Raw genomic sequence first — 26,500 nt, forward strand, 5'->3', positions numbered from 1 at the left:
TAATGTTTTCTCAAAAAGTAAAGCATTTCATGGAATAATATTTCAAGAGAAGTCTTTCACCATTACCTTCTGTAAACCCTGTAAGTTATTTGTAAATCTGTGAACTTTTATTATTTTTTTCTGTTCCGAAAGTGTCCAATGGCTTTAAGACTTCTTGTTTAGGGAGGTGTATAGTGTGTAAAATTTACATTTGTTGTTGATTTTCTTTGTATGCAAAGCCAGAGTTTGCTCATTCAAGGTTTCCATCCCTCGAACTAAGATGTCTCACTGGTTTAGGGAGGCATATAGTCTGTCAAATTTACATTTGTTGTTGATTATGTTTGTGTTTTTTACTTTACAGTGTTTATTAAAGTTTTTGTTGTTCCCCCTTATTTATGGGTGAGGGCTTCTGATTTTAAATAAATATTGTATGCTGAATCTGTAAAGACTGTATTGTATGTATTTTGATGTAATTTTAATTGTTTGTATTCTGATGGAATTTTTTAAAGGAATTTGCGTTGTAGAAGTTCTTCTTTGAAATGTACATTAATTTTTTTATATCCTACTCTTTGTCTAAAGAATTTTTGCTCTCTGTAGTAACTTTTTGTCTTTGCATAAAACTAGAGGATTTTGACCAAAATGTAAGTTAGTATTTGTGTTAAAATTCTCAGTTCTTGTAAAGTGTCTCAACTTGAACAATTTCTCCATTTATTTGGTAGATAATTGATCCGTATGTAGAAGTTGAAGTCATCGGTCTACCTGTGGATTGTGCAAAGGCACAAACAAAGACGATACAAGACAATGGTGAGTTAAGTCGTCGCATTCTTCCCGTCACCAAATACACTCTCACACAACAGGAGTTTGTTAGTAACTGGTGTCAATGTAAGGCCAGGTTTTTCAGCAATTCTGGTTCCAGTTCTGGTGCTTTCTGCGTAATCTCCTTGTTTCTGTTATTTTCCTTGTGCTGTTTTTATTTTTTAAATTTTTGTCATTGCATTGTTTGTTTGTATGTAAATTGTAAAGCGCTCCGATGTTTGTGGGGCGCTATATAAATGCTTATATTATTATTATTATCATTATTATTTAACATTCTCTCCCCTGTCCCTGAAATCAAGCATCTGAAAGCACACAACTTCGTGTGACAAGGGTGTTTTTTTCTTTCATTATTATCACGCAACTTCGACGACCGATTGAGCTCAAATTTTCACATGTTTGTTCTTTTATGCATATGTTGAGATACACCAACTGTAAAGGCTAGTCTTTGACAGTTACCAATAGTGTCAAGTGTCTTAAATGACAAAATATCCAAATACTGATTTATGTTCTGTTGATGGGCTTTATTAACCTGCAGGGTTCAATCCTTTCTGGGACTGTACAATGACCTTTACGTTACACCTGGCAGACACAGCTTTGATACGCTTTGCAGTATGGGATGAAGACCCTATCGGTAGAGATTTCATCGGGCAGGCAACGTTTGCCGTCTCCAGCCTTATGCCTGGTAAGTATAATCTTAGTTGGTTGCTCACAGAATTTTTCTGGTAGAAAATAAAACGCAATATGCTCACCACTATCTGTTTCTACTCGTTGATGCACCCAGGGTGTCCCAAAGTTTTGCAAACAGAGGGTTTCTGCGGATCCTTTAAAAGTATTAGAAAGTCTTAAATTGAACAATCAAAATCTAAGGACTTAGGAAGCTTTTAAAAGTATTAGCCTGAGTTCAGATTGTGTTAGTTCTTAAAGACTTGAATTACGTTGCGTGTAAAAAAAAAGTAACAAAGTGGGGTTATTTAGAGCTGTTTCTCCCCTGTTTTTTCCCCACCTCTTTTTGGTCTTAGACTTGGTTAATTGTGGCTTGCTTTAAGATGGTCTTTAAAAGTCTTAAATTTGACTTTTTAAATGTGCAAATACCCTGAAGCTGAAAAAGAGGTTTAAAGTTTAACGTCTGCTTAACCTCGGCCAAATATCGGGCTGATTTAAGGGGACAGTTTTTTGGAGTGTGTACTGCTAGAAGAGGCGATTCAATCTGCCCTATTAATACTGCATTTGTATTGGTTGCAACACATCATGTGACCTTGAAATGACCTTTGTGAAAGGTCAAATTTTGACCCAAATCAAGTTTGGGAAGTTAGTTGAATTCTGTTGTTGGTTTTGATTGTCTTACTTGTCTCCTCTCTGTCTTATATAATTATTTTTGTGATAATTTAACCTTTTTAATTGTAAGAGTGGTTTGTTGTAATGTTGTTTTATGGATCTTTTCATAATTGCAAGCTGATAAGCTTACTTTCTTCTGAAGTGCATGTATTGTATCTTTCATATTTGTTTTCTTCTTCTTGTTCAGTTATTGGTGTGAATATTTTTTGTTTCCATGTTTTTCGATCATTTTAATGGTTGATTTCGAATCGTTGTGTTATTAAGATGTATATTTATACATTTTTAATTTTATTCTGCAAAAAGAAAAGTATATACCTGGTGTTTTGTAGGTAACAGCTGGTTTGGCCTAATTTGGGCTGGTTTGGGCTTAAATTGGGATTTATACTCACAGTGTTGTTTTCTTAATTTTTCTTTTTGTGTTCAGCGCTTTTAGGAATGTTTTATATTGCGCTATATAATTAGTGTTTTATTATTATTATCTTTACCTATTCATTTGTGCGTGTGTTAGAATTGAAACATCAGGCCATTAAGTATTTTTGTATTTATACCATAGGTCCTTTTTAATAAGTAAGCAGTTCATCCTATTTTACTTAATTTCATTCTATAACATTTATTCATCATGTATTGTAAAAACTTTTTTATGGTTTTCTAAAATATTTAAATATTTAATTTATTTGATGTTTGCTCTCTCATTTCTTATTAAATTTTGATGATACCTTAATAAATAAGTAAATTTGTGCATTTGATTGATTGATTGATTTATTGATTGATTGATTGATTGATTATTCTGTCAACAGGTTATAGGCATGTACACTTGGAGGGGCTGGACCAAGCCACCCTCTTTGTCCATGTGACGCTAGAAGATTACAACTCTTGGGTGAGATATCAATTCAGTTAATTTAGTTTTTAAAACAAAACGTCCAAGGGCTTATATTATTAGATTTAACCAATCATTCCTGGCTTACTATATCAAGTAACATTTGATCTGTTTTTTTTTATCTGGTTCATTTTCATATCATTTTCTGTTAATGAATTCATTCTGTATTTTGTACTTTTACCTAATACAGTTGAACAGCACAGCGCGTTTCAGGCCACGAGGTTCTCACTGTCGCACCAAGTCCATGGAGCTTGAATACTCACCGCTCTCCTCCTCTCCAACTCATCGCCTCTCCCCGAGGAGGAAGTCTTCCCTCGGTATCGTCCAGAAGCTCAACATGAGAAGACGTCACAGCATGGCTGCTCTGCCTGCCAGGGAGCTGTCCCCGTTGCCGTTTGGGACGAGAATGAAAAGGCGGAGCTATGAAGACGACAATTTGACGGGAAGTGCGGGAGAGTTGAGACCGGTAGCAGGTACGTTGATGTTTAATTTCTACTTTCAAAATGATTTCCCTTGTGCAAGACGAAAACAAAAAAACCACTAGGTTCCTGATACCAGAAGCCTCCAAACTAAACTTGTCCAGCATTCTGGTTTGTTTTTCCAACATGTACAAATACATTCTACTAAGTTTTCATTAACTTGTTAGGATTTTTAGTCTAAATCTCCTGCCAAAAGTTCGTGAAAGTATTTCTTGATTTCAGTGACAACAGAAAGGGTTTTAGGAAACTACAATTTTGTCATTGATTCAAAAATGCAAAAAAGCAGTATGCTGTTGCTTTCGAAACTTGCATCTGAATCATTTTAGTTTTCAGAATTTGTTTCCATCTATCTAAAGGTATGGATATCCCTTGAGCCTTAAACAACTACAAATATTTTGTGAATTTCAAACTTTAATTTGAATTTAGAGCTTAGTGCTTATGTCTGCCTGGTGAAAAATAACAGTTGATTTTTACTTCAGTTTACAAAAAAAATTGTTTTAAATTTAAATTACTTACTGTTCCTAAAATCCCCCTTAAAAATATGTTACTACTGAAAACTGAAAACGCCATTATTTCAACATGCCTCCTAATATTTGGATCCTGTTTTCAGACCTTTTTGTCAACAATGACTCTCACCTCTCATTAAAACAATGAAGTCCAATCGTATTTTCTCCAATTATTCATTTCTTTGCCTCCTTTCTCTCACTCATTTAATTCCTTGGCTAATAGGACAACAATGAAGGTAATAGACAAAATAAATTGTTTTTGTGTACCAACTGTGGAATGATCTTTTTGTGAGTTGTATATTGAGCCATATTTGCTTGATTGTTATTCACAGCACAGCGTTTTATTATTTCCAGTTTTTACCAACTGTATGAAAATATTGTTCACTTTCATTAAAAAAAAAGTTTTTAAAAGTGTTGTTGGTAAAGTTATAGCTTTGCACCGAAGACCACAAAAAATGTTAATGATTTTAGAATCCGAAGGTGGTAGTTTGTTTTTCAATGTGTAGTTGTTAGTTCTAATTGCCTGTGAATGTTTAACAAATTTCATCTGGTTTTATTTATTTTTACATTAAAAAGTCAGTACTCTCTCAAGCCCTATTCACACTTACTCTAATCCCCAGGTTGCCCATATGGAAAAATCGGCCAGCCTTTTCACACTGTGACCGCTTTACCCCCAGTCTTCCCTGGTCTGCCCCGGCAAAGTGACATTACCCTGGGGAAAAGCCACCCCTGCTCTGAAGTGGGGGTGAGCGATAAAACCCCTGGGTATTCTTGAAACATGCAACCGGAACCCAGTGGAATAGGGATCTATGCGAGGACAGTGTGAAAGTACACCGGGGTAACCATGTGGTAACACAATCCAAGGGAATTTCATTTCCTCCGTTTATTTTGACCTCCCGAATGAAAACAAAACTACCTCTGTCGTATAAGGTTTTGAAAGTCATGTGTGTTTTGCAATTGTAAAGCATATTCCAAATGTAAAAAGATTTGTCAACATTTTAATGAAGGGTTAGACCAATCAACCAATTTGGCAAATCGGTTTGGGGTACAAATAATTGACATATTGTTATGGTTATCATTTTCAGTAAGTTTACGTTTCTGTATCAATGTTGTTGTTTTTTCCTTGACCACTCCCGGGTAAAATTCCTTGATCTGTTCCTGTAAAGCCTTACAGTTTGGTGTGGATCCTTGTTTTCTGTCAACCCCACTTTCAACCCCATGTTGCCTGATCATTCCCTTAATGCTACATAATTAATGTGTTTGTTTGCAATCAATTTTTCATAATAAAGAAGCATGATATAAAGTATTTTTGGCTGTAAAGGGATACATTGTTGTGTATACAGAGTTTTAAACATTGTGTGGGCATGTATAAAACATTTGAATGGTGTTGTTGATTCTTTCATCTTTCTCTTTCAAATTGTGTTATTTTTCCACTGCAATCATGGTTCTATTTTTCTTAAGTTCTACATTTCATTAAAGGCAGTGGACACTATTGGTACTTGTCATAGACTAGCCTTACAGTTAGTGTATCTCAACATATGCATAAAATAACAAACCTGTGCAAGTTTGAGCTCAATCGGTCATCGAACTTGCGAGATAATTATGAAAGAAAAAAACACCCTTGTCACACGAAGTTGTGTGCGTTTAGATGGTTGATTTCGAGACCTCAAGTTCTAAACCTGAGGTCTCGAAATCAAATTCGTGGAAAATTACTTCTTTCTCGAAAACTATGGCACTTCAGAGTGAGCCGTTTCTCAAGATTTTTTATACCATCAACCTCTCCCCATTACTCACCACCAAGAAAGGATTTATGCTAATAAATATTTTGAGTAATTACCAATAGTGTCCACTGCCTTTAAGTACTTAGTAGATTTTAATAAAAAATTTTCTTTTAATATTACAGAAGAGCTGTCTGAGTATTATCTGGAGTTGACGCTCACCTGCACTGATACCATCTTAGACATCATCTCCAATTCGCACATTCCAACCAGTCTGGAGTTGAACGGCTCAATCAGCATCTCAGTTGATGACCTTCCTGATGTTTTCGCCTTAAACATTCCTCCTTCAGCACTCTTTAGAGCGATCCAGGAGCACAAGCTTAGCCTAAGATCCGAGGAGAGCTACACAGCAGTTGAAAGCTTCGCCACGTTGACAGAGTTGTGGCGATCACAGCGTCAGCAGGAGCTGGACTACGATTCTTTAAGTGTTGATTCGGATTCTATGGCCACCTCCATGAACTATGACCAATTCGTTCAAGATGTTTTCGAAGACTGTTTTACCAAAGAGCTGACTTATGACCCACGCCCAGATTTGCTCAAAGAGGCTTCTCCGAGCCACAATAGCAGCTCATCAGACATTGACAAGCAAGGACCACCCCAGGATGTTTCGTCAGATGATGTCATGTCTCAGGACACAGTAAGCAGCGTTGGAATAAGTAGTGAGAGTGAGTCTCAAAACACTGGTACCTCTCAGAAGGCGCCTTCAGACCAGGGTAGTGATGATGTCTTTCTTCCAGATGTCAGCAAACAGGTATGTCCTGTTGATCAGCTTGTGGTTGAGGAATGCTTTCAGAAGGTGGTCACACTTCCTCAGTTGAAGATTCCAAATCTTAGTCTTGTTTCAAGTCCCATTGTCAGCCCCGTCCCAAACAGTCCCAGTTCCCCAAGAGTTTGTACATTTACAAGAGATGCTGTCCAGAGAAGGTCAAGAATCATTTATGATGACACCGCCGAGTTCATCGTCCAGCCATGTTCAGATTCTGAGATCGTGTACAGATCAGTTAGTGAAAGGACTAGCACCCTAAGTCAAAAGCGTCTCAGTTCTATGTCAATTACAGGGTCTTTTTTGCAAGAGTTTGATAACATGTTGCAGAAATATCAAGAAGAATCCCCTGACAGTACAATTGAAAACGACACCCTCCTAGGACAGACTAATGTCCAGGGCTTACCAGCTCCAGAGGAAGTGTTGACTACACTTGATCCCACCTCTGACATCAGTCTCAACTGTCCAGATGTTATCAGTAACTCTCCAAATACTGCCTTGGTCTTTAGCTCACCTCGATCCTCAGATTACAGTGATGATGAGACTGAGAGTGACATTTCAGTCACCAGTGACATAATCAGTGCTGATGGTGAGAGCAATCAGCCCAGTGAGTTACACAACACCTCTAAGGAAGTTCCTGAAGCCATTCCAAACACAAAGGGAGGGTATCCTGAAATAACAAGCTTAACGAACAAGTGCAATTTGCCTAATGAAATTCAAGGACTGACTAGATCTTGGAATCTAACAAATCACCTTGATGGTATTAACCCCAAGACACCAACAATCATCAAAACACTGAAGCTAGATGAAGAGGATACTGAAATCAAAGAGCAGAAGGATCTGAACTTACGGAATGACAGGAACAACAACAGAGGAGTCTCCCTTCAGATGCTGAAGCTAATCCAAAACAAGGAAACACTCACGTCCCATTGCGAGAAAATAAACTCCAAGGATGATGTCATGAGAGAGTTTGTCGTTGATGAGTCAGTAAGGTTGATGGATGATAATGTGGATATTAGGGACAGGGTAGTGTGTGTGGACGTGAAAAATTGTGTGGATGTAAGAGCTGGAGTGGGGATGGATGATAATGATCATGTTGATGGTTTAGTGGATATAGATGAAGGAGTGGATATTGATGATAGTGTTGATAACAGTTTCAATGTGGATGCCAATACTGGCGTGAATGTAGTGGATGTTAAGAATGAAGCAGATATGAGTGAGAGTGTGGATACTAAGTATGATGTGGAAATCAGCAATAGAGTGGGAATTAATGAGAGAGTGGATGTGGATAATGGTGTGGATGTCAATGAGAATGAAGATTTGGATTTGGTTTACAGAGTTGAGAATGATAGGTTGAGTGATGGTGATAGTGATGACACATCCAGTACAGCTTCTCTGTCTTCCGTTCCCTCATCTGTATCATCAAGCGATACCGTTGTAGAGGTCCCATTATCCTTTCCAGGAAAGCCAAGAGACCCTACTGACAATATCTCCCCCGACCTCTCACCTCTCAGGTTAGAGGATGTATTCAACCCCAGTGAATGCAAACAGTTCCGTTCAGAATTTGTCCAGCATTGGCAGCAGAATGTCCCAGAACACAAATCGACATGCAAAACAGGAAACCCAAGTGCCCAGTTTATCCCCGGAATCAACCAAGCAGAAAGTTGCAAACCACCTGCTGTTATTCCAGGTAATGTAATGAATGGTCCAAGACCATATTCAAACAAAGCCAAACCCATTTCGGCGATTCAGAGAGATCTCACTCAAAGAACTTCTTCAGCTTCAGATAAGAACAACAGCCATACCAATCCAAAACGGCTCTCTTGGCCACCGATTCGCCAGAAAGTACTTTTCCTTGACAAAGGAAAAGTAGATTTTAAACCAAATGTGCAGAATGGGACTTTAGACAATAAAAGAGATGGCAGAATCATTGATTGTGGAGCAGACAGTGCAGGTAAAGGATTAATCAAACCCAACTTTTTACCTGGTAAAAGCACACAAGGCAAAAGCAGCCTCCATGTTCCAAACTACACAGGAGGGGTGTTTACAAGTCAGCTGTCGCAGATCAGGTTATCAAGACCTGGAAGTGGGCAACAGCAGTCAGTCTCAACAACTACAACCACCTTGGCTTCGGCTGGGACTTATACACATGTACTACCTAGCTACCATGACCATGGGTCACAAAATGGGTCACAAAAACCTGCCGACCCAACAGGCCTCAGAAGCCCAACAGACCTGAGTAGCCAAACAGGCCTGAGAAGCCCAACAGGTAAAGCACTCCCAGAGAGGATGCCCCCAAGCTATGAAGATCACATATCTAGGTACGGGATACCTGCCAACCGTAGACCTATTCCAACAGCCAGGCAATACCAACCAGATTCTTCGTCAATCAAATTTCGCCGTGCTGAACCTGTACAAGTTCCCAAAGTAGATTCCGCATCAAGACATCACAGTCATGGAAAGAGATCCTCTCGTCTCCTAGAAGGTGACAATGAAACATTGAGCTCTCCAGAAACAGAATCTGAAGCCAACCAAATTCATTCCAAACCGGTCCAGATGTACAATTGCTGCACATGGCCCTACAAATCAGAAGCCTCACCTAAGACCCTACAACTCCATCCAACGCCTCCGCGACGTCGCAAAAAGCTTCCAGACAGGTATTCAGAAACTGAGGAATGTGCCCCGCCTATCCATAAAAACCTCGGGGGAAGAAAATCCTGGCCACTGAAGTCAGAAAAGGGTCACAATGTTTATTTGTTGCTTACTTTGTAGGAATTCTATACTGGTTGCAAAGTGGTTCCTCTGGCTTTGTTAAAAAATATGGCGGGCTCCAGGAGAGTTCCACCTCTGGTGTTTTTTTAAGTGTAAACTCAACACTAACATTTGCTTGTTGATTTGAGGTTGTTTGCGGAGAAGGTAGATCATCATCCCAATCTATATAAATATGTTTTTATGGTTATTCGACAAGCAAATGAGATTAAATGTGAGGGCCTGTATTGACTAACATCTAAAACATTTCTTGATTCATATCCAGGGCTCGACTTTTACACTGAACTGCCGGCCCGAGGCCAGTGATTTTAGCCTTGGGCCAGTTAACTCAAGACCAGACAAGTCCAGCGGTCTTGTGGTTTTTATCCGCATAATATTACCTCACTATCTTTTACAAAAAGAAATGATGTCCAAAATGTTCACTTTTGAGTCTGGTAAATATGTTTCAATTCTGTTGAGTATCAACACACCCATAAGACTAACGAGATAGATTTTCTCACAACTGAAAATTACACCCTCCTGGGAAAGATTCATGTCCAGGGCTTACCAGCTCCAGATGAAGTGTTGACTACACTTGATCCCACCTCTGACACCAGTCTCAAATGTTTCAATTCTGTTGAGTATCAACACACCCATAGGACTAACGAGATAGATTTTCTCACAATTGAAAATTACACCCTCCTGGGAAAGATTCATGTCCAGGGCTTACCAGCTCCAGATGAAGTGTTGACTACACTTGATCCCACCTCTGACACCAGTCTCAAATGTTTCAATTCTGTTGAGTATCAACACACCCATAGGACTAACGAGATAGATTTTCTCTGATAGCACAATTGAAAATGACACCCTCCCAAGAAAGATTAAATGTCCAGGACTTACCAGCTCCAGTTGAAGTGTTGAATGCACTTGATCCCACCTCTGACACCAGTCTCAACTGTTTCAATTCTGTTGAGTATCAACACACACCCATAGGACTAACGAGATAGATTTTCTCTTGGCGCTTGATAAAATAAAAACTTTTTTTCGTGTTGTACTGTGTAGAAAGTTCTTTCTCGTCAAGATTGGCTGGTAATGATTTACAAGCCCTTTAGTCTTGTGGAATTCTGAGCCCTGATATCTGGTTAAGAATAAGAGAATTCCCGTAGCTGTTGCTCTCAAACCTCAATTGTTTGATTTTGATCCATACCGATGACACTCCTGTACATAGAGATTTTACAAATACGCCTTGATTGTTTTAAATTTTTAACTATATCTTTTTAACTTGTATAGTTCTTTGGTTATCGCCAAGATAAATTATTAATTTCACTGTCAAATTTGGACATTTTTTAACGTGATTTGCTGGACATTCTGCAGAGATACAAGGAAAGTGTTGTTGAAAATTTAGTTGACTCACACAAGTTGTCACGATACTACAATCCTTGTTAAAGAAAACTTGCAAAGCAAATGGAAACTACAGTTTTAACAGGCCAAAATTGCCCCCACCTCTATAGAAAAAAATTGCTTTGCCCCCCAAAAATTTACCATGTTTGCCCCTGCTGGAGTTTTCGTGAAGCATATAACTTTGCAAAGTGGACTTGTATGTGTTTTGAGAAGAATGGCTGTGTGTTTAAAAAACTTTTGGAACATGGCTACATTTGTCAAACGTTGAGAATAACACCCCATGTTGAGAACCCTGAATCTGTCCAAAATTAACAGCCCATTGAAATTTGGTAATCTTTTAATAGAATTGATTCAACTTGTATTACATTTTATATGCAGAGAGAGACCAATATATCAAGGAAGTATTTATTATATGCACTTGTACTGCTGACAGTAAGTTTTGGGTGGAATTCAAATACTATAAAAATTAAGAAGAACAAAAGTATCACATTGTTAAGGAGGAACCATTTTATTTATTTAATGAATTCAAGAAGCTAGTGATAAGTGCGACTTTTTTTTACATGTAAATATTTTATTAATGCTCGTGTACCGATAAACTGAATGATTGTAGCAATTTTAATTGAATTTTTTTAATGGGAAATACTCATGTAAAGACAAATGAATGATTGACGAAAATTTAATGGAATTTTTTTAATGGGAAATACCATCAAGTAAACATAATCCAAAAAAGAAATAACCTCGACCTATTTTTCTGTCTGAAATATTGTTGAGGCGACTAGGTAGATATTTTAAAGAAACGCTCTGTTTTATAAAAAGTGTGACAGTTTTAACCTATTTATTTCTGTATACTCATCCTTATGTACAGACATAAATTTTGATGATTTTCATGCTTGTTTTTGTTATGCAAGTGTGCAAACGCGATCACCATTGAGTGTTGCATGCAATTTGACTATTCTCGAAGGATGTGACAGGTATTGAAAATTAACAGAAAAGTTGTACAGATTTTTCAAATTTGTATGCCTTTTAACAAAAAGATTATTTATTTAAATAGAAAGTCAGTCTTAATAAATTGTTTAAAACCTTATTTAGTCAGGGCTGTGCTATTAAAGGGAAGGTACACATTTGGTAATTACTCAAAACAAATATTAACTTCAAAACTGACTTGGCAACGAGCATTGGAGAGCTGTTGATAGTATAAAACATTGTCAGAAGCGGCTCCCTCTGAAGTAGCATAGATTTTGAAATAGAGGTAATTTCTCACTAAAATAATAAAAGACTTCCAGCTAGAAGTCTTTTATTTCTATCTGAAAGCACACACATTCGTCCAACAAGGGTGTTTTTTTCTTTCATAATTTTCTCCCAACTCTGGCGACCAATTGAGCTCAAATTTTCACAGGTTTGTTATTTTATACATGAGATACTTCAAGTGAGAACACTGGACCCTCAGCTTGGGCCTGTATGAAATGGTCACGACATTTTGGAAGGGTCCGTTTAAGACCTTGTCGCCACTCTTTGATTGCCTTATTTCAAAATCACAGCCGATGATTTTGAATGGTCAGACAGTTTAGGAGGGTTATGTGAGCTAGGATTTGTAGTGTTTCTGTCATTCACAGTCAACTAAAAGCATTCTGATATTGTGGCTTTTTAATCTCACACTTCATTTTGCAGGTGAGTGGCCGTTTAGTTGAATTAAATTCGGCTGTATTTATTTTGAGATCAGTAAAAATAGTGTACATAAAATCTTGACCAATGTTTTCTTCCTACGAAGTCTCTGTATTCATATGCTTCCAATGGATGCACAAATCACACGTCTTATTAGGACATGTTCATCGTCTTACATTTTAAGACAATTGTACTAGGGCCCAATTTCATAAAGCTGCTTACCTACCAGTTAGCAAATCTGGCTTACTAAAACAGGAGAAAAACCTGCATAAGCAAAATTGTATTTCATTGACAGTGTGTGTGTGTAGAAACACATGTATTTGCACCACTGCGTCACTCATCTAGCGTGTCATAGTCGAGCGGTTAAGAGCACCGGTCTCAAGCTTTGGTGTTTCCAATACAGAGACGGTGTGTTCAAGTCCTGGTCATGACACTTGTATCTTTGAGCGAGATACTTAAAGGCAGTGGACTCTATTGGTAATTACTCAAAATAATTATTAGCATAAAACCTTTCTTGGTAACGAGTAATGGGGAGAGGTTGATGGCATAAAACATTGTGAGAAACGGCTCCCTCTGAAGTGCCATAGTTTTCGAGAAAGAAGTAATTTTCCACGAATTTGATTTTGAGACCTCAGATTTAGAACTTGAGGTCTCAAAATCAACCATCTAAACACACACAACTTCGTGTGACAAGGGTGATTTCTTCTTTCATTATTATCTCGCAACTCTGATGACCGATTGAGCTCAAATTTTCACAGGTTTGTTATTTTATGCTTATGTTGAGATACACCAACTGTGAAGGCTAGTCTTTGACAATTACCAATAGTGTCCACTGCCTTTAACCAGAGTTGCTTTGTCTTTGGGTTGAGACACTAAGCCATATGTTCCATGTTAACTAGGATTGGACGTGCAAGAACCCAGAACACTTGTCGTGGAAGAGTAGGGGTTCACCCCCGTACTTCTGGTTCACATAGCAAACACTCTTGTTTACAGATTTTCTTGAGCTACAGTGATTAACTTATGAGGCATCCTTGGTTTCGTAACTAGAAATTTGTTATTAATGATAATAATAATCTGTTTATAGCCATTGGACACTTTTGGTACAGAAACAAAAATAAAAGTTCACAGATTTACAAATAACTTGCAGGGCTTACAGAAGGTATTGGTGAAAGACTTCTCTTAAAATATTCCATGAAATTCTTTACTTTTTGAGAAAACATTAAAACAATATCGATTCTCGATATCGAGAATTACAATTTATTTTCAACACATGTCATGACACGGCAAACGTGCGAAACAAGGGTGGGTTTTCCCGTTATTTTCTCCCGACTCAGATGACCGATTGAGCCTAAATTTTCACAGGTTTGTTATCTTATATAGAAGTTGTGATACACGAAGTGTGGGCCTTGGACAATACTGTTAACCGAAAGTGTCCAATGGCTTTACAGGAACCAATGGCAAGCAAGCGTGCCTTTTTCGGTTAGCTGCATTATTGATGGCCCTGTATTAAGCATAGAGCGTCTGCTTGCAGGCTTAATGAAATTGGGCTCAGACCAAGTGCATTGGAACGTCATTTATGACTTAATGACTTAAATTTTTAGGTTTACAGATGATGAAATGGTAAAATTTTACCATAGGGAACAACACTAATGCTGTTTATCAATTCACCTATGTGTATAAATATTGTTAAATATAAATATATATATCTATAGGCTACCAAGATTTTAAATCTTTGGTCGATATTTTTGTTAACTTTTTGTGATACATCTTAGCCAGATTTATCATGGCTTTATATAAGTAGTTGATTATTTATCAAGGATGGCATTTTTCTGCGGAGCACTATAATGCAATGCGTATGTTTCATTATCCAGAAATGAAGTTTTCCAACTTAAGTATTATTCGACGGGTTTTTGTCGCTTTGTGTATAATTCTGAAATTTCATGGAGTAAGAATGGGGCAGTATTCTGCAGTTCAATCATGACACCATTATTTTTGACAAGTCACACAGAAAAATACACCTACTAACTAGAGAAAATCTACTACCAACTGCTATATACACAAGGGTTTTGGGCTGGATCGTTAAAGAGGATCCTTGAAGCGAAAACCCATAAATTTTCTTGATAGATGCTATATTTGCATCTGGGGTAACGATGATTTATGTTTTACCGATATACTAATGTGTTAACAGGCATGCAACTGAAACTTCATCAAAAAAAGAGGAATTTTCAAAATTTCAATGATTTTCTGGTGTTTTTTTTTCAATTTTGAATTGGAAAACTGAGATTTTTTTACAAAAAGAGGAAATCAGCTGATTTTAAGAAGAGGTTTCATGCATGTGTTAAAGCCATTGGACACTTTCGGTACAGAAAAAAATAAAAGTTAACAGATTTACAAATAACTTACAGGGTTTACAGAAGGTAATGGTGAAAGTCTTTTCACTTGAAATATTATTCCATGAAATACTTTACTTTTTGAGAAAACATTAAACGGATTTATTTTAAACACATGACACGGCGAAACGTGCAGTAACAAGGGTGGGTTTTCCCGTGATTTTCTCCGGACTCCGATGACCCGTTGAGCCTAAATTTTCACAGGTTTGTTACTTTATGTAGAAGTTGTTATACATGAAGTGTGGGCCTTTGACATAACTGTTTACCGAAAGTGTCCAATGGCTTTAAGCATTGTTTGTCAGTGTGGTCCCAAGTCCTGTGAAAAAAAATCCAGTTTTTTTTTACTTGGGTGGGATTCAAACGCTCAACCATTTGCCATTCCAGAGCACGTTTCACTCACTAGATCACTGAGCCTGCTGAGTAGCTAGAGCCCAGTGTGATTCCTATAGACCGATCCGACGCGCACCGGGCGCGCAAGTGTTTAGCACCGCGCGCCATTGCTGGGGTGTACATGTGCCCAGTTTTATACACAAAGACATGAGGAAATCACGTTTCTTTTTACTCTTTATGGAAATCAATTTTTTCCTCAACGAATAACACAATTTCCTTAACAGGACACCATGATATACCAATGTAGATTACTGACCACAAATTTCTTGCAACAAAATATAAGCCGAGTCATCTTGAAAAAGGTGCTTGTCTTAGGCGAGTTAGGGGTCAAAGACGCAGGAACTGGATAAATGTCGCTAAAATGCATTACATCGGTATTTTGTCAGAATTTCAGTGTTTTACTTACTGCTTAATTTTAAAAACTTATCAATAATGTAGTATGGTGTTATATCAAGCAGCCATATCAAGGAAATTTCATAGATTATCAAGGAAGACATTCAATTCCCATAAAAAGTGAAAAGGAAAAGGATTTTCTCATGTCTTTGTGCACAAAACTTAGCACAAAGACACCCCAGCATTGGCGCGCAGCGCATGGCGACGCCCAGCACTTGCGTGCCTGGATTGGTCAATATATCATGTGTAAGGTAAATAAACTACAGCCTTCGCTCTTGAAGGGGCACGACAATTTTTCTCTGATAAGGGGCACTTCTATGGGGCGACAAGTAAGTTTGTAATGGAACTTTGGAAAAGGCACCACAGCAATTGCTTTGGGTGCTGTGGGTTGCTTTGAAGCCTGAAACTACATGTATGAATCACTTGTTCTTGGTTTAATGCTGCAGTATATACTTGTTAATGGTTTTTAAAAACACTCAAGGAAACATACTTTGGTCCAATACCTAAGTTTTAAGAAAGCTTTCATGACTTTGCTCCATGGACACAGTTTGTGGTTATTTGAGCACTTTTGTATATTGATGGATTGTATATTAAAATATCATGAACATAAAAGCACAAATAATAAAGCAATGCTTATCTACCAACTGAAATTTTTAATGCATCTGTATAAAGTAGAAAATATGAACAAACTTTTCATGATGCTGGTTTGATTGTGGTTCATTAATACACAGTTGTACATATATAAATTGTATCAGTGATAGACATCAATTTGTTCAAACAAATAGAAATGGTACTTAATGATTTAATTACAGTATTGGAAATAAAATTGTCTTCACTTTATATACTCTTAATAACGATGCGTCGATTTCATTTTTTTTCCTTCGGTTTTGTGGTTTTAGATAAAGATTTCTGATGTGGCCGGACTTGAGCACTGGTGTTCAGATGAACTGAGTGTGGGTTCAAGTCCTAAGGCAACCGGTTAAAGGGTGGCTGCAGTGTTTTTTTTTATTCATTTAAGATTAGGGGAACCCAGCCCGCCTCTAAAAGGGAGCCTTCATTTGCATAAACGTGACGTCATGTCGGTAACCCGAGCCGCCTGGCCCCCTGGCTGTGTGCATATAGAGACGTGTGCACTGTGTGGCCTGGTACCTAGGCGCGTGTAGTTAGGGACCAGACTCTTTTTGCCGACAATATGTTTGAATTCCCGATGTGACGTCGATTGTAGGGGTGGGGGGCGGTAATTACGCAAGTCAGATATGTCGGGAATAAACAAAACACATTTTATTGATGTTCAATACATATATCAGAAATAAATGACGGCAAAATTAACTGTTTTATTTGAATTCACTGCAGCATCCCTTGAACTATTATTACTTCGTCCCTCGTCGAGTTTAATTTACTTTGTATCAGAAACTTAGTCTGAAATTCCATAAATAATGCCTTATTTTGACTAAAAACCTGACGCAAATCACTCATATTTTCACGTTCAAAATACACTGTAGTCAGCTTTTAATCACTCAAATATACTGCTAAATAAGCATTAATTTGTTTATTGTGCAAGTCAAGTTTAGCTACATGTGTCGATTCCAAATGGATACTATCCACTAGTTTTAAAATCTCATCGACACACTTTGATTCTCTTTTGCAAAACCACAGTGGATGAGATTTAAAGGTCAGAGAGTAGGAGGGTGGACCGTGTACTGTGTAGATGCATTCATCACATGATATCATATATTGCAGTCTATGTAACCGTTCAAAACCACAGTGGATGATATTGAATGGTCAGACAGTAGGAGGGTTGTAAACAATAGTTTCTGCTTCAAAGCTGTATCAATATTGGGCTCTTGAGGGGGTAAATCTGGATTGTTGGGTTTAATAAAGTCTTTGTTTACATGCATCATTTAATGGATCAATGAATACCAGGTTTACTTTTTCATGGAGGCCTTTCCAAGTCTCTCTGAATCGTCGTAGAATGCTTGGTCTCCAAGATTCAACATCAGGCTGGTGGCATTCAAGAAGACGCGGTTCTGAGACCCTGCAACCTGTTTAGTGGAGAGGAATAACGGGCCTTAAATTTCCATCTTAACGGGGCAAGGCAATTTTCCCATTGGTAAAGGGCACTGCTAAGAGGACAATTTAAGATTTGTATTAGAACTTTGCAAAGGGCACCACAGCAAAAGCACAGGGCACCAAGGCAATTGCTGTGGGTGCCTTCGAGGCTTGGCACATCATTTCAGTACATTTATTCTGGTTGTGAAGCAAAGGACCATCAGAAAGGAGGATCCCTACTGCAGATGTTGTACGCCCTTACACACGCTAACTTATTGACCAAATTCACCTGACGTCATCATCAGAATTATCATGGATGCGCCACTTTAGTGGGCAATGGCACTGTGCGTTATTCAGTGATGTGCCCATTTAGGCGACGTAGCGTTTACACGTAAACCTATCGCCCACCAGAATGGTGAGCGTCGGACAGTCGTCGTACAACGTATGCGACATGCGTGCAAGGGGTCAATAAGTGACTTTAAACAACAAACATTGCTACCCAAAAAGATTTGTTCTAGTGGTAACTCAAAGAGGCTGTCTTCAGAAAATGGAATCATAGAACAACAATGGAAGTACCCCCAAAACTGCCATATGTAAAAGTAGCTGTTTGTGTGTTAGTTTGTGTGGACGTTTTCAGAATGACACTCAAGAGGACGTCCTCCCTTAACCACCTGGTGTAATCTGGCATCAGACAGAACAACCTGGAGAGCCTACACCAGGAAAGCCTGCAACGATTATGACACCGAACGGAGACTGAAAGGAGAGCTCCATAGCTACCTCAAGTTTTGGAGATGAAAGCCTGTGTCGGGCTATGGCCCCCTACTGCTTGTGTGTTAGAATTGGAGGGGGAATTAGGAACTTACGGTTCTAGCAATGTTCTGTGCAGCTCTGATCTTCCTCAGCTTTAGATATCCAGGGTTTGCGGCAATGGCTACACCCAAGTAAAGTTAGAGTTAAGGTCAATATACTTCAATCTAGATACAAAAAGCTCAACTCGGCAACCATGTACATGTACAACAACGCGGGAGTGTCGTGGGCGAGCGGTTAAGAGCACCGAATTCAAACTCTGGTGTTTCTGATCAGCAGAGTGTGGTTTCAAATCCCCAGCCGTGACACTCGTGTCCTTACGCAAGAAACAAAGCCGTGGTCCCATGTGTTGTGTAAACGCCGGTGTTCCTGGCTGGATTGGCAGCATATTGCGCCACAGCACCTTGTAAACCATTACATGGTGCTTAAGGATTAGGACTTATATCTCAAAATTCGCCCCACTCCATGCAGTAATAATACCTGGCGCTTTGTATCCTTTGGCAAAAGGCGCGTTATAAATACGGTTATTATGATGATTATTATTATTATTAACAACGAACTGACTGTCATCAGATTACTAAAGAAGTGTTCATGTCAGTCCAACCACCACTGATCCAGCACCCTAGCCCACTGTCCCACCCCATAAACCCCCCCAAACCCAACCCCTATGCCACATGTTGGTTATCTATCCCGGCGGTTAAATCTTCACCTGCTGGGGAGTCTATAAGCAAATGGCCCCCTCTTGTGAGGGAATAATGTCAGTCTGGGGTTACAATGCAAGACCACGGATTGGGGATGACCACCTCGCCCATAGGGGGGGTCGCTAGCGACCCTCCTTTGGGGGTCGGCGGATTCACCCACGGGTCATCCATCAAGATTACAGACTGTTCCCATGAGACGAGGCGTCTCAACATGGAATTATGGGTTAAGGTATAGCTGTTGATGACCAAGGTGGATGGGCGTTTCACACAGTCAGTTATCATCATTTGACAACGAGTCTTGAGGTGCGTTCCGATTAACTTTCTAAAGCAAGTCCTTAAGCAAGACACCTAACCATCATTGCTTTGTCCCTCAGATAGGACATAGGTAGCTCATGTGTGTTGTGTAATGCGTGTAAAAGAACACTTATTGAACTCTTAAAGTACTCTTTCATACTCATTCATACTCTAAAGCATTTTCTATGCGATTGATATAAAATTTGTATGGGTCAAAGCACCTTAGAACATATTTTTTAAAGATACAGGCGCTACGCAAATTCGTTTTGATTGATTGAATGACCATCATTGCAATCCCTATACTTGAAAAGGATATCATCTCGGCGGAAGCGGCTTCTCCCTCTGCTTGGACCACCTTCTGAGCTCTCTCTTGTTTCGCCTTCTCTACCATAAACTGAGCTCTCTGCGCCTCCTGTTGAGCGACCTGCTTAGCTTCAACTGCTGCTGTGTATTCCTTCCCTACAGACACACACACAAATGGCTCTCATTGTTAAAAACAACCCCAGATGGAAAAAAAAAATCGACAACATTTTTGCTTTCGGGCAATCTCTGTGGTATAGTTGGCAAGACATCTGCTCTACAATTGCAAAGGTCATGGGTTCAAACCTGACTCGAGTGATTTGCTCTCTCCAGAAGACGATCAGAGCATACTGATCAAAACGTCGAGTTGAAATTAGCGGTTCTTTTTAAAACCACCCCAACTCATTTAGAGAAATTCATTACATGGTGTTGCCGCAAACCTTTCCATATTGATTTGCCTATGCATTTGTTTTCATAGAACTCGAGAAAAGTACTGAGTATACAGTTTTCTTACCGAAACTGAGCTCTGTGATGGAGACATCATCCAAGATGAGTCCAAAGTCCTTTGCTCTTTCCGTCAACTGTCTTCGAATCAGTAAGCTCACCTGAGATCAAAAGGCATTTTTATTGTCACAAAATCTTGATATTTGTTAGTGTAAAGAGTTTACGGAGTATTGCGCTCGTTTTACAGGCCTGAGACTTCGCTCTCTTAAAGGCGCTGGACATCTTTGGTAATTTTCAAAGACCAGTCTTCTCACTTGGTGTATTTCAACATATACATAAAATAACCAACCTGTGAAAATTCAAATGCATGTGGTCGTGAGAGAATAATGGAAGAAAAAACAACCTTTTCGCACAAGTTGTGTGCTTTCAGATGCTTGAATTCGAGACCTCAGCTGAGGTCAGAGATCGTTCGGGAGCTGAGATGGTTTAAGGAATGAATCAAGGCCCAGTGACCAGGGGTAGTATGAGACGCCCTTCGGATGTGAAAAGCGCTTCATAAAAACTGGTTATTATTTATATTAAGGGAATCGTCAGTTTGGGGAGTCGAGTTTCTATACCAAAGTATATCATTCTACAGGGGTTTGAGAGGGTGCGCTCACCTGCTGTCTTTGAGTGATGAGCTGGGACGCATTAAACTTGGCGACAACGCCCTTCAGCACCTGAAACGAAAGTTAAACGAAAGTGATGATGTTTTATTTGTCATATCATCTTTATGATAAGAGTCCAGAAGTGTTTTGCTAATCTTGTTGGTGAAGGGTTGGGATCAATGTTACGACCTCTTTCCCCATCATAGGTCTGCAGCGAGCCTCTGTCTTTTCTACAGGTATATTTTTATGATAAATGTGCCACCAGTGTTTCTAGCTTGTATCCTCCAATCAGGTTGTTTGAGCGTACAACCAGGTTTACTGCTTTTTCTCATCCATATGCTCTTGCTTTGCTGTGATTTACAACAATGAGCCATTCGAGCAGCTTCATAATGAAGAAAACCTAGCTTGCTGCAACTCCTACAGGCTTCTGGAGCAAGATTGTGTGATTAACAGCGAAACTATGTCACAGTATGAAGCAGTCCTGGAAATTTATCTTCAAAAGGGCAAGACGATATTTTTATTTGCAAAGGGCACTTCCATTGGAAAATCTTAAATTCATTGGTAAGCTTTTGAAGGGGCACCAAGGCCAAGACCAGGGGCAACAAAGGCCATGGCCTGTGTGGCCTTCATGTCATTCCAAGTCTGGTATTGTGTGTGGCAGTTCAGAGCAAGATACACCCTGGGATTCAAGGGGGTTCTCGAGGGGGCTCAGCCAGTAAGTTTTGTTACAATCTGCTCTTACCTCGTTGCAAATGGAAGGTAGCACCCGATCATCATAGTCTGTGCCCAGCTGGCGAAGGATTTGGGGTAATTGTGTCTCCAACGGTCTGGATAGGACTCGCAGGCTAATGTTCACCATCTGCAGATCTGGAGACAAAGATTACACAGCTCTGTTTCAAATCTACATATACTTCCTATTGCTGTTTTATAAGAAGAATTAACCCTCCCACTCTTGGTACCCCATACTGTACCGGAACCTTACACATGGGTTAGGTTTTCAGTTCCTACCTGCGTTGGCTTCCCCCAACCGGGTGTTCCTCCCACATCTAATACTGTCCATCTCTTCTTCATCCCAAGATATGTTAAGCCCTTTGGTTGTAATATTTTTACAAAATGTACCTCGTGCCAAAAGGACAACAATTTTGTCTACTGTCCAAGTTCTCTTGCAAAATCTTGTCAAACATTGCTACATTTTGCATCATGCTGAAATTAACCAAGGGATCCAAGTTAAGTTGCTGTCGTGTGAATAGCACTTTATTGTAATGCGCTAATTAATAACTGATTATTATTATTAGGAGGGGAGGGTTAATAATCTCTGAAAAAAATACACAAACTTCATGTGAATACAAAACTTGTTGTTGTACCTTTGCTTCCAGTGGGAGAGGAGATTCGTCGAGGCTTGGAGCGAATATTGAATATGACTGGATATTGGAACCATGGTATCCTTAAATGAAGACCTTCTGCAAAGATATTATCTTGAACTCCGCCGAGACGACTGAAGATCACTGCTCGATGACCACCGTCCACTGATACCAAAATTGATATGAAAAAAAATGAATTTTTGTTTAGGTAATGGCCAGACGTTTTGACCCTAGCAGAGTCTTTCTCGAAGGCTAAATGACAACACAACAAACATGAACACAGGTAACCAAGTGTAACATGAGCAGTGAAGTGGAAATACATGAATAGAGAGTTAGAGTCAGAAAGCACATAAAAAGCGAGGGGTAAACAAAGAATAAAGAGACAAAGAAGGTTGGGTAGGAGGGAAGGGGCTGTTTTGACCACAAGAAGATGGAAACACAAAAGGACAATATCAAGGGTGGGAAGAGGGAGAAAAGTGATTAATTAGTGACTGAGGCAGGCTAAAAGGGGGGTGTAACTGTTTCTAAATGTATGTTATTTTATTATGCCATTATAACTCTAACGTGCCCTCGAATAGGCTGGTCCTGGACAGAGCGCAATATAAATTCAATAAACTATTATTATTTTTAAAACTGTGGGGAAAAGGAGAAGACAAAGGTACATGGTATGGTTAATAGTGATAGTCATTTCCTTCTTGGATGTTCAGACTATGGGGTTGAATTGTCTGAAGGCGCCTTATCCACACTGTTTAGGATGTCAGATAGCATGGGACAAGTTCACTTCCTGAAACTGCATTAAAGGCAAACATGTCTACACTGAATTGTCATGTTTACTTATGTTTTCCCGACCCGTATGGTATTATAGTGTTGGGCAATTTTCCTGTGTCCTTCCCCAGATTGACTTTTTGTACCTCAGTCCTGGAATTTGACTGAGCAGAGGCCAGTGTCTCTGTTGACATCGCCTTGGTCTTGGTTCCCATTTTAACCTTTCCAATAGACCTCAAGATTTTCCATTGAAAGTGCCTCTTGCAAATTAAAAACGGCCCTGCCCTCCAAAAGATGAAACTCCTGGCCTGTGTACTTGCATGCTCCTCGTTACTAATTTTTAATTTCCCATGTAACAATAATTGTTCTGTTCTCCATGCGTGCCTAGTTGCCCCCCCCCCCCCTGCCACCCTGTCAGCATCTTTGTTGTACTTTTCTATTCTGTAATGTTTCTTGGTCTAATAGGCCTATAGATGGAGGAATGTCTTGGATGGAGGAATGTAGTTATTTGTGTTGGTATTGTTTATTAATCCTTCTTTGTATCCAATGATTCAGAAGGACTAGGGCCAGCAGACACAAAGAACAAGTGCTTAACACAGAGTCTTGCATTCCAATTAAATAAATCTTATTCAAGTGCAAACAATCAATGTGGAGTGACAATAGTTGTCTATAAGAAGAGGATGTTGGAAGAACTGGGTCACATGCCAGCTAAACTGCCTATGCTGTAAGTAAAAGGGTTAAATAAATAATTGACATTCTTGGTTTCCTGGCCTCTTGAATGAAGGAATGCAGTTATTTGTGTTAATCTCTAAATTTATAGACTAAGTAATTGAGGGGGGGGGGAACTTATCTCTATTCACTTTCTAGCTGCTTTGATATAATCATAAAACTAACAAGAAACACCACTGGCCTGTTCATTTTGGGCCTGAGGGCTTGGGTGGCAGTCTGGCTCTGTGGCTTGGGAAAGAAAGGTTAATCGGTTGGTGGCGACTGCCTTCATTTTGTTTAAATATTAAGTTCATTTAGTTTGGGCTTAATTAAAAAACACAAGTTGATGTTTCCTGTAGTGTAGGGTATTAATGTTGCATAACTTCAGCCAGTCGTGTCGTCGTCATCTGAACACCACTGTCAACCTCCATGGCTGAAGCAAAACTTGAAGGTAAGTTACATTAATTATTTTATTTGTTTGTACTTTCACAAATTATTTAATTAAGTTATGTTAACTTTAATTTTAATAATATGAACCACAAGGGAAACTGACTGGGTAAATTTTGAAATGATTTTGGGGGTTGAACAAGGAATTGACTAGAGTGGGATTCGAACCAACGACCTCTGGATTAACTTTAATTTTAAGAATTAAACTTTTTAAATTTATTTATTTTGTTGAGTCGAGTTTGTTTGAGCCCCAGCAATTGCCCAAATATAAGAAATAACAATCAATTCAATAATTATTCAATAATAATCCTGTAGTTTTGTGATAGCTTTGCTAAAAACATTGACTAGATCATCCCTTTTGGTAAAAATGAGTTAAAATACGGAAAACTTTCCGGTTTAAACTCCGCTTAAAAACTAAAACTTAAAAGTGTCCGGAAAATGGGCAGATGGCCGGTAAGGCTGATGTAACGGCATTGGTTATTTCGCACGAATTGCAGTCTACGACAAAAAGTGTTTTATCTTACCTGTGTAAATTGATTCTTTGACTCCATATGCAAGAGCTCCTCCTGCTACAAGTAGCTTCAAACCTGTACTTAGTCCAGCGGGACCCTTCCCCATTCTTCCCATCATATCTTTAACTTGTTGGGCCATGATTTTTCCGACAAAACGGAGTCCCTTTTTCGTAACAAACTAAACTTTACCACCGGCAGCATGTGTCGCATGCAGTACGATAGTCGGTGCCCCTTCCCTTTACGAATCGGAAATGCTCAGTGTGTTCGAGTGTGCGTATGGGAACAAGACTGATTGCATAAAATCGCAAATTCTCACAAATTCCCGCGAGATTTAATAGCAACCCCAGTAATCCACTTTTTAAAGAATTCTTTAAATCAAATTCGATCATCTCACTTGGTGTGCCTGGATTTATGCATGTTTATATATAGTGCGTATTCTAATCAAAGCATTCAATTAAATAGGTAAAAATGTACACTGACTGCAGGCTAAAATGAGATTTCCACAGGCTTTCGACCACTTTAAATATTTCAACTCTGAAGAATTTGTTTGTTTGTTTATTTAGCGGATCTTCCCTTCAAGGGAACTCGGCAGACTCCCATGTGGATAAGTTGCTAAAGGAACAGCCAATCTCTCCCATACAAACATTGGTTAAGTGTCTCTATGAAATTAATGGACCCATCCCATGAAATATGCTAATCACATTCGTACTAGACCCTGTTGGTTGGCAAACGCCATAGAGTTGTGCACTAAGCAGACACGCAATCGCGTCTGCGTCACGCACCCATTAGCCGTGTACAAAACAGCGCGACCCTCATTTTGCCAACCAAAACGTAAGTGTGCACGCGCTTTGTGCAATTTACACTATTTCATGGGAAGGGTCTATTGCTCTAATCATAGAGTAAGGACAGTAGAGACTGTCCTTAATCTATGCCCAAATCATACCTCCATACTCAAATCAAGAAATTGTGATTTAGCTACAAGATAATACTTATTCTAGTCATTGTGAAATAAGCTATCTTTATTGGTAATTGAGTCGAACCCACAACCTTCCCTTGTGATTGCAAGTCCTGTAGTCCACTGGACCCCCCTGAAATTATTGGTTTTATAATGGAATATTGTAATGTAATAATGGAATGAATGTCCTTATCAGCGAGCCTGCGTGGTATTATAAGTTATCACACAAGCGCGAGTGGAATATACGGAAAAATATAGTGCTTCTGCGTCCCATATCCAACGGGGGGGGGCCGAAGGCCGAGTTGGACATGGGACGCTGACGCGCTATATTTTCCGTATTTCCGAGTGCGCGTGTGATAACGTATTTATCTTCAAGAAAATTTGGCGCGTGACTTGGAACACACAAGACACATGGTAGTGATATTAGCCGTGCAATATAGGTTTTTATCGCCACTCCATTCTGCCAATCTGATTGGAGGATTAGCGCATACTTGAAGATAAATAGCTATTAAATGCACCGCCTGCATACAGCTAAAAGTTTAATGTTTCAGTGTGTGGTTCGAATCCCACTCTGGTTGCTCACAATGAGCAAGATTCTCTATCACGATTGCTTTGCCCTTCGGATGAGACGTAAAAGCTGTAGGTCCAATGTTTCAGTGTGTGGTTCGAATCCCACTCTGGTTGCTCACAATGAGCAAGATTCTCTATCACGATTGCTTTGCCCTTCGGATAAGATGTAAAAGCCGTAGGTCCAATTTACTAGGATGTAGGCTATATTATGTATAATGTATTAATTATGGTAAAAATACCAAAACTGGTTAATTACGTTTTTACATGCTAAAACTGAGACTAATAATCAACTGACACACACAAAATTATCTCAACTTCACATTCAGAGGTATTTATTACAGCATATTTTATTTGCAAAGTACACTTACAGTGTAAGATGGAGTTATATTAAGTATTGTTTTAATGGAAAAAGGTTCTTTCATA

The 26,500-nt window shown here is 39.0% G+C and overlaps 2 protein-coding genes across 3 annotated transcripts in view; one reads left to right on the top strand and one right to left on the bottom strand.

The window, feature by feature from the left end:
* LOC139950226 (uncharacterized) overlaps positions 1-16,010 on the top strand; it is a 141,291-nt gene extending 125,281 nt beyond the window's left edge. For both annotated transcript variants that reach the window (XM_071948842.1, XM_071948843.1), the window contains 5 exons: positions 699-783; positions 1,331-1,477; positions 2,928-3,007; positions 3,198-3,480; positions 5,896-16,010. In XM_071948842.1, the coding sequence (XP_071804943.1) occupies positions 699-783; positions 1,331-1,477; positions 2,928-3,007; positions 3,198-3,480; positions 5,896-9,305 (4,005 nt within the window). In that variant the 3' untranslated portion in view covers positions 9,306-16,010. The remainder of the gene's footprint in view (positions 1-698; positions 784-1,330; positions 1,478-2,927; positions 3,008-3,197; positions 3,481-5,895) is intronic.
* An 817-nt stretch (positions 16,011-16,827) lies between these two features.
* LOC139950227 (prohibitin-2-like) lies at positions 16,828-24,774 on the bottom strand. The gene is made up of 8 exons (XM_071948844.1): positions 24,565-24,774; positions 22,124-22,285; positions 21,502-21,626; positions 20,772-20,831; positions 20,183-20,273; positions 19,685-19,827; positions 18,430-18,507; positions 16,828-17,559 (listed from the first exon to the last, which is right to left on the bottom strand). The coding sequence occupies exons 1-8, from the start codon at positions 24,689-24,691 to the stop codon at positions 17,443-17,445; spliced, it is 903 nt and encodes a 300-aa protein (XP_071804945.1). The 5' UTR covers positions 24,692-24,774; the 3' UTR covers positions 16,828-17,442.
* Between the last annotated feature and the right edge of the window lie 1,726 nt (positions 24,775-26,500).

The sequence above is a fragment of the Asterias amurensis genome, chromosome 18, assembly GCF_032118995.1.
Source record: "Asterias amurensis chromosome 18, ASM3211899v1".
In the NCBI taxonomy this organism is placed as follows: domain Eukaryota; kingdom Metazoa; phylum Echinodermata; class Asteroidea; order Forcipulatida; family Asteriidae; genus Asterias; species Asterias amurensis.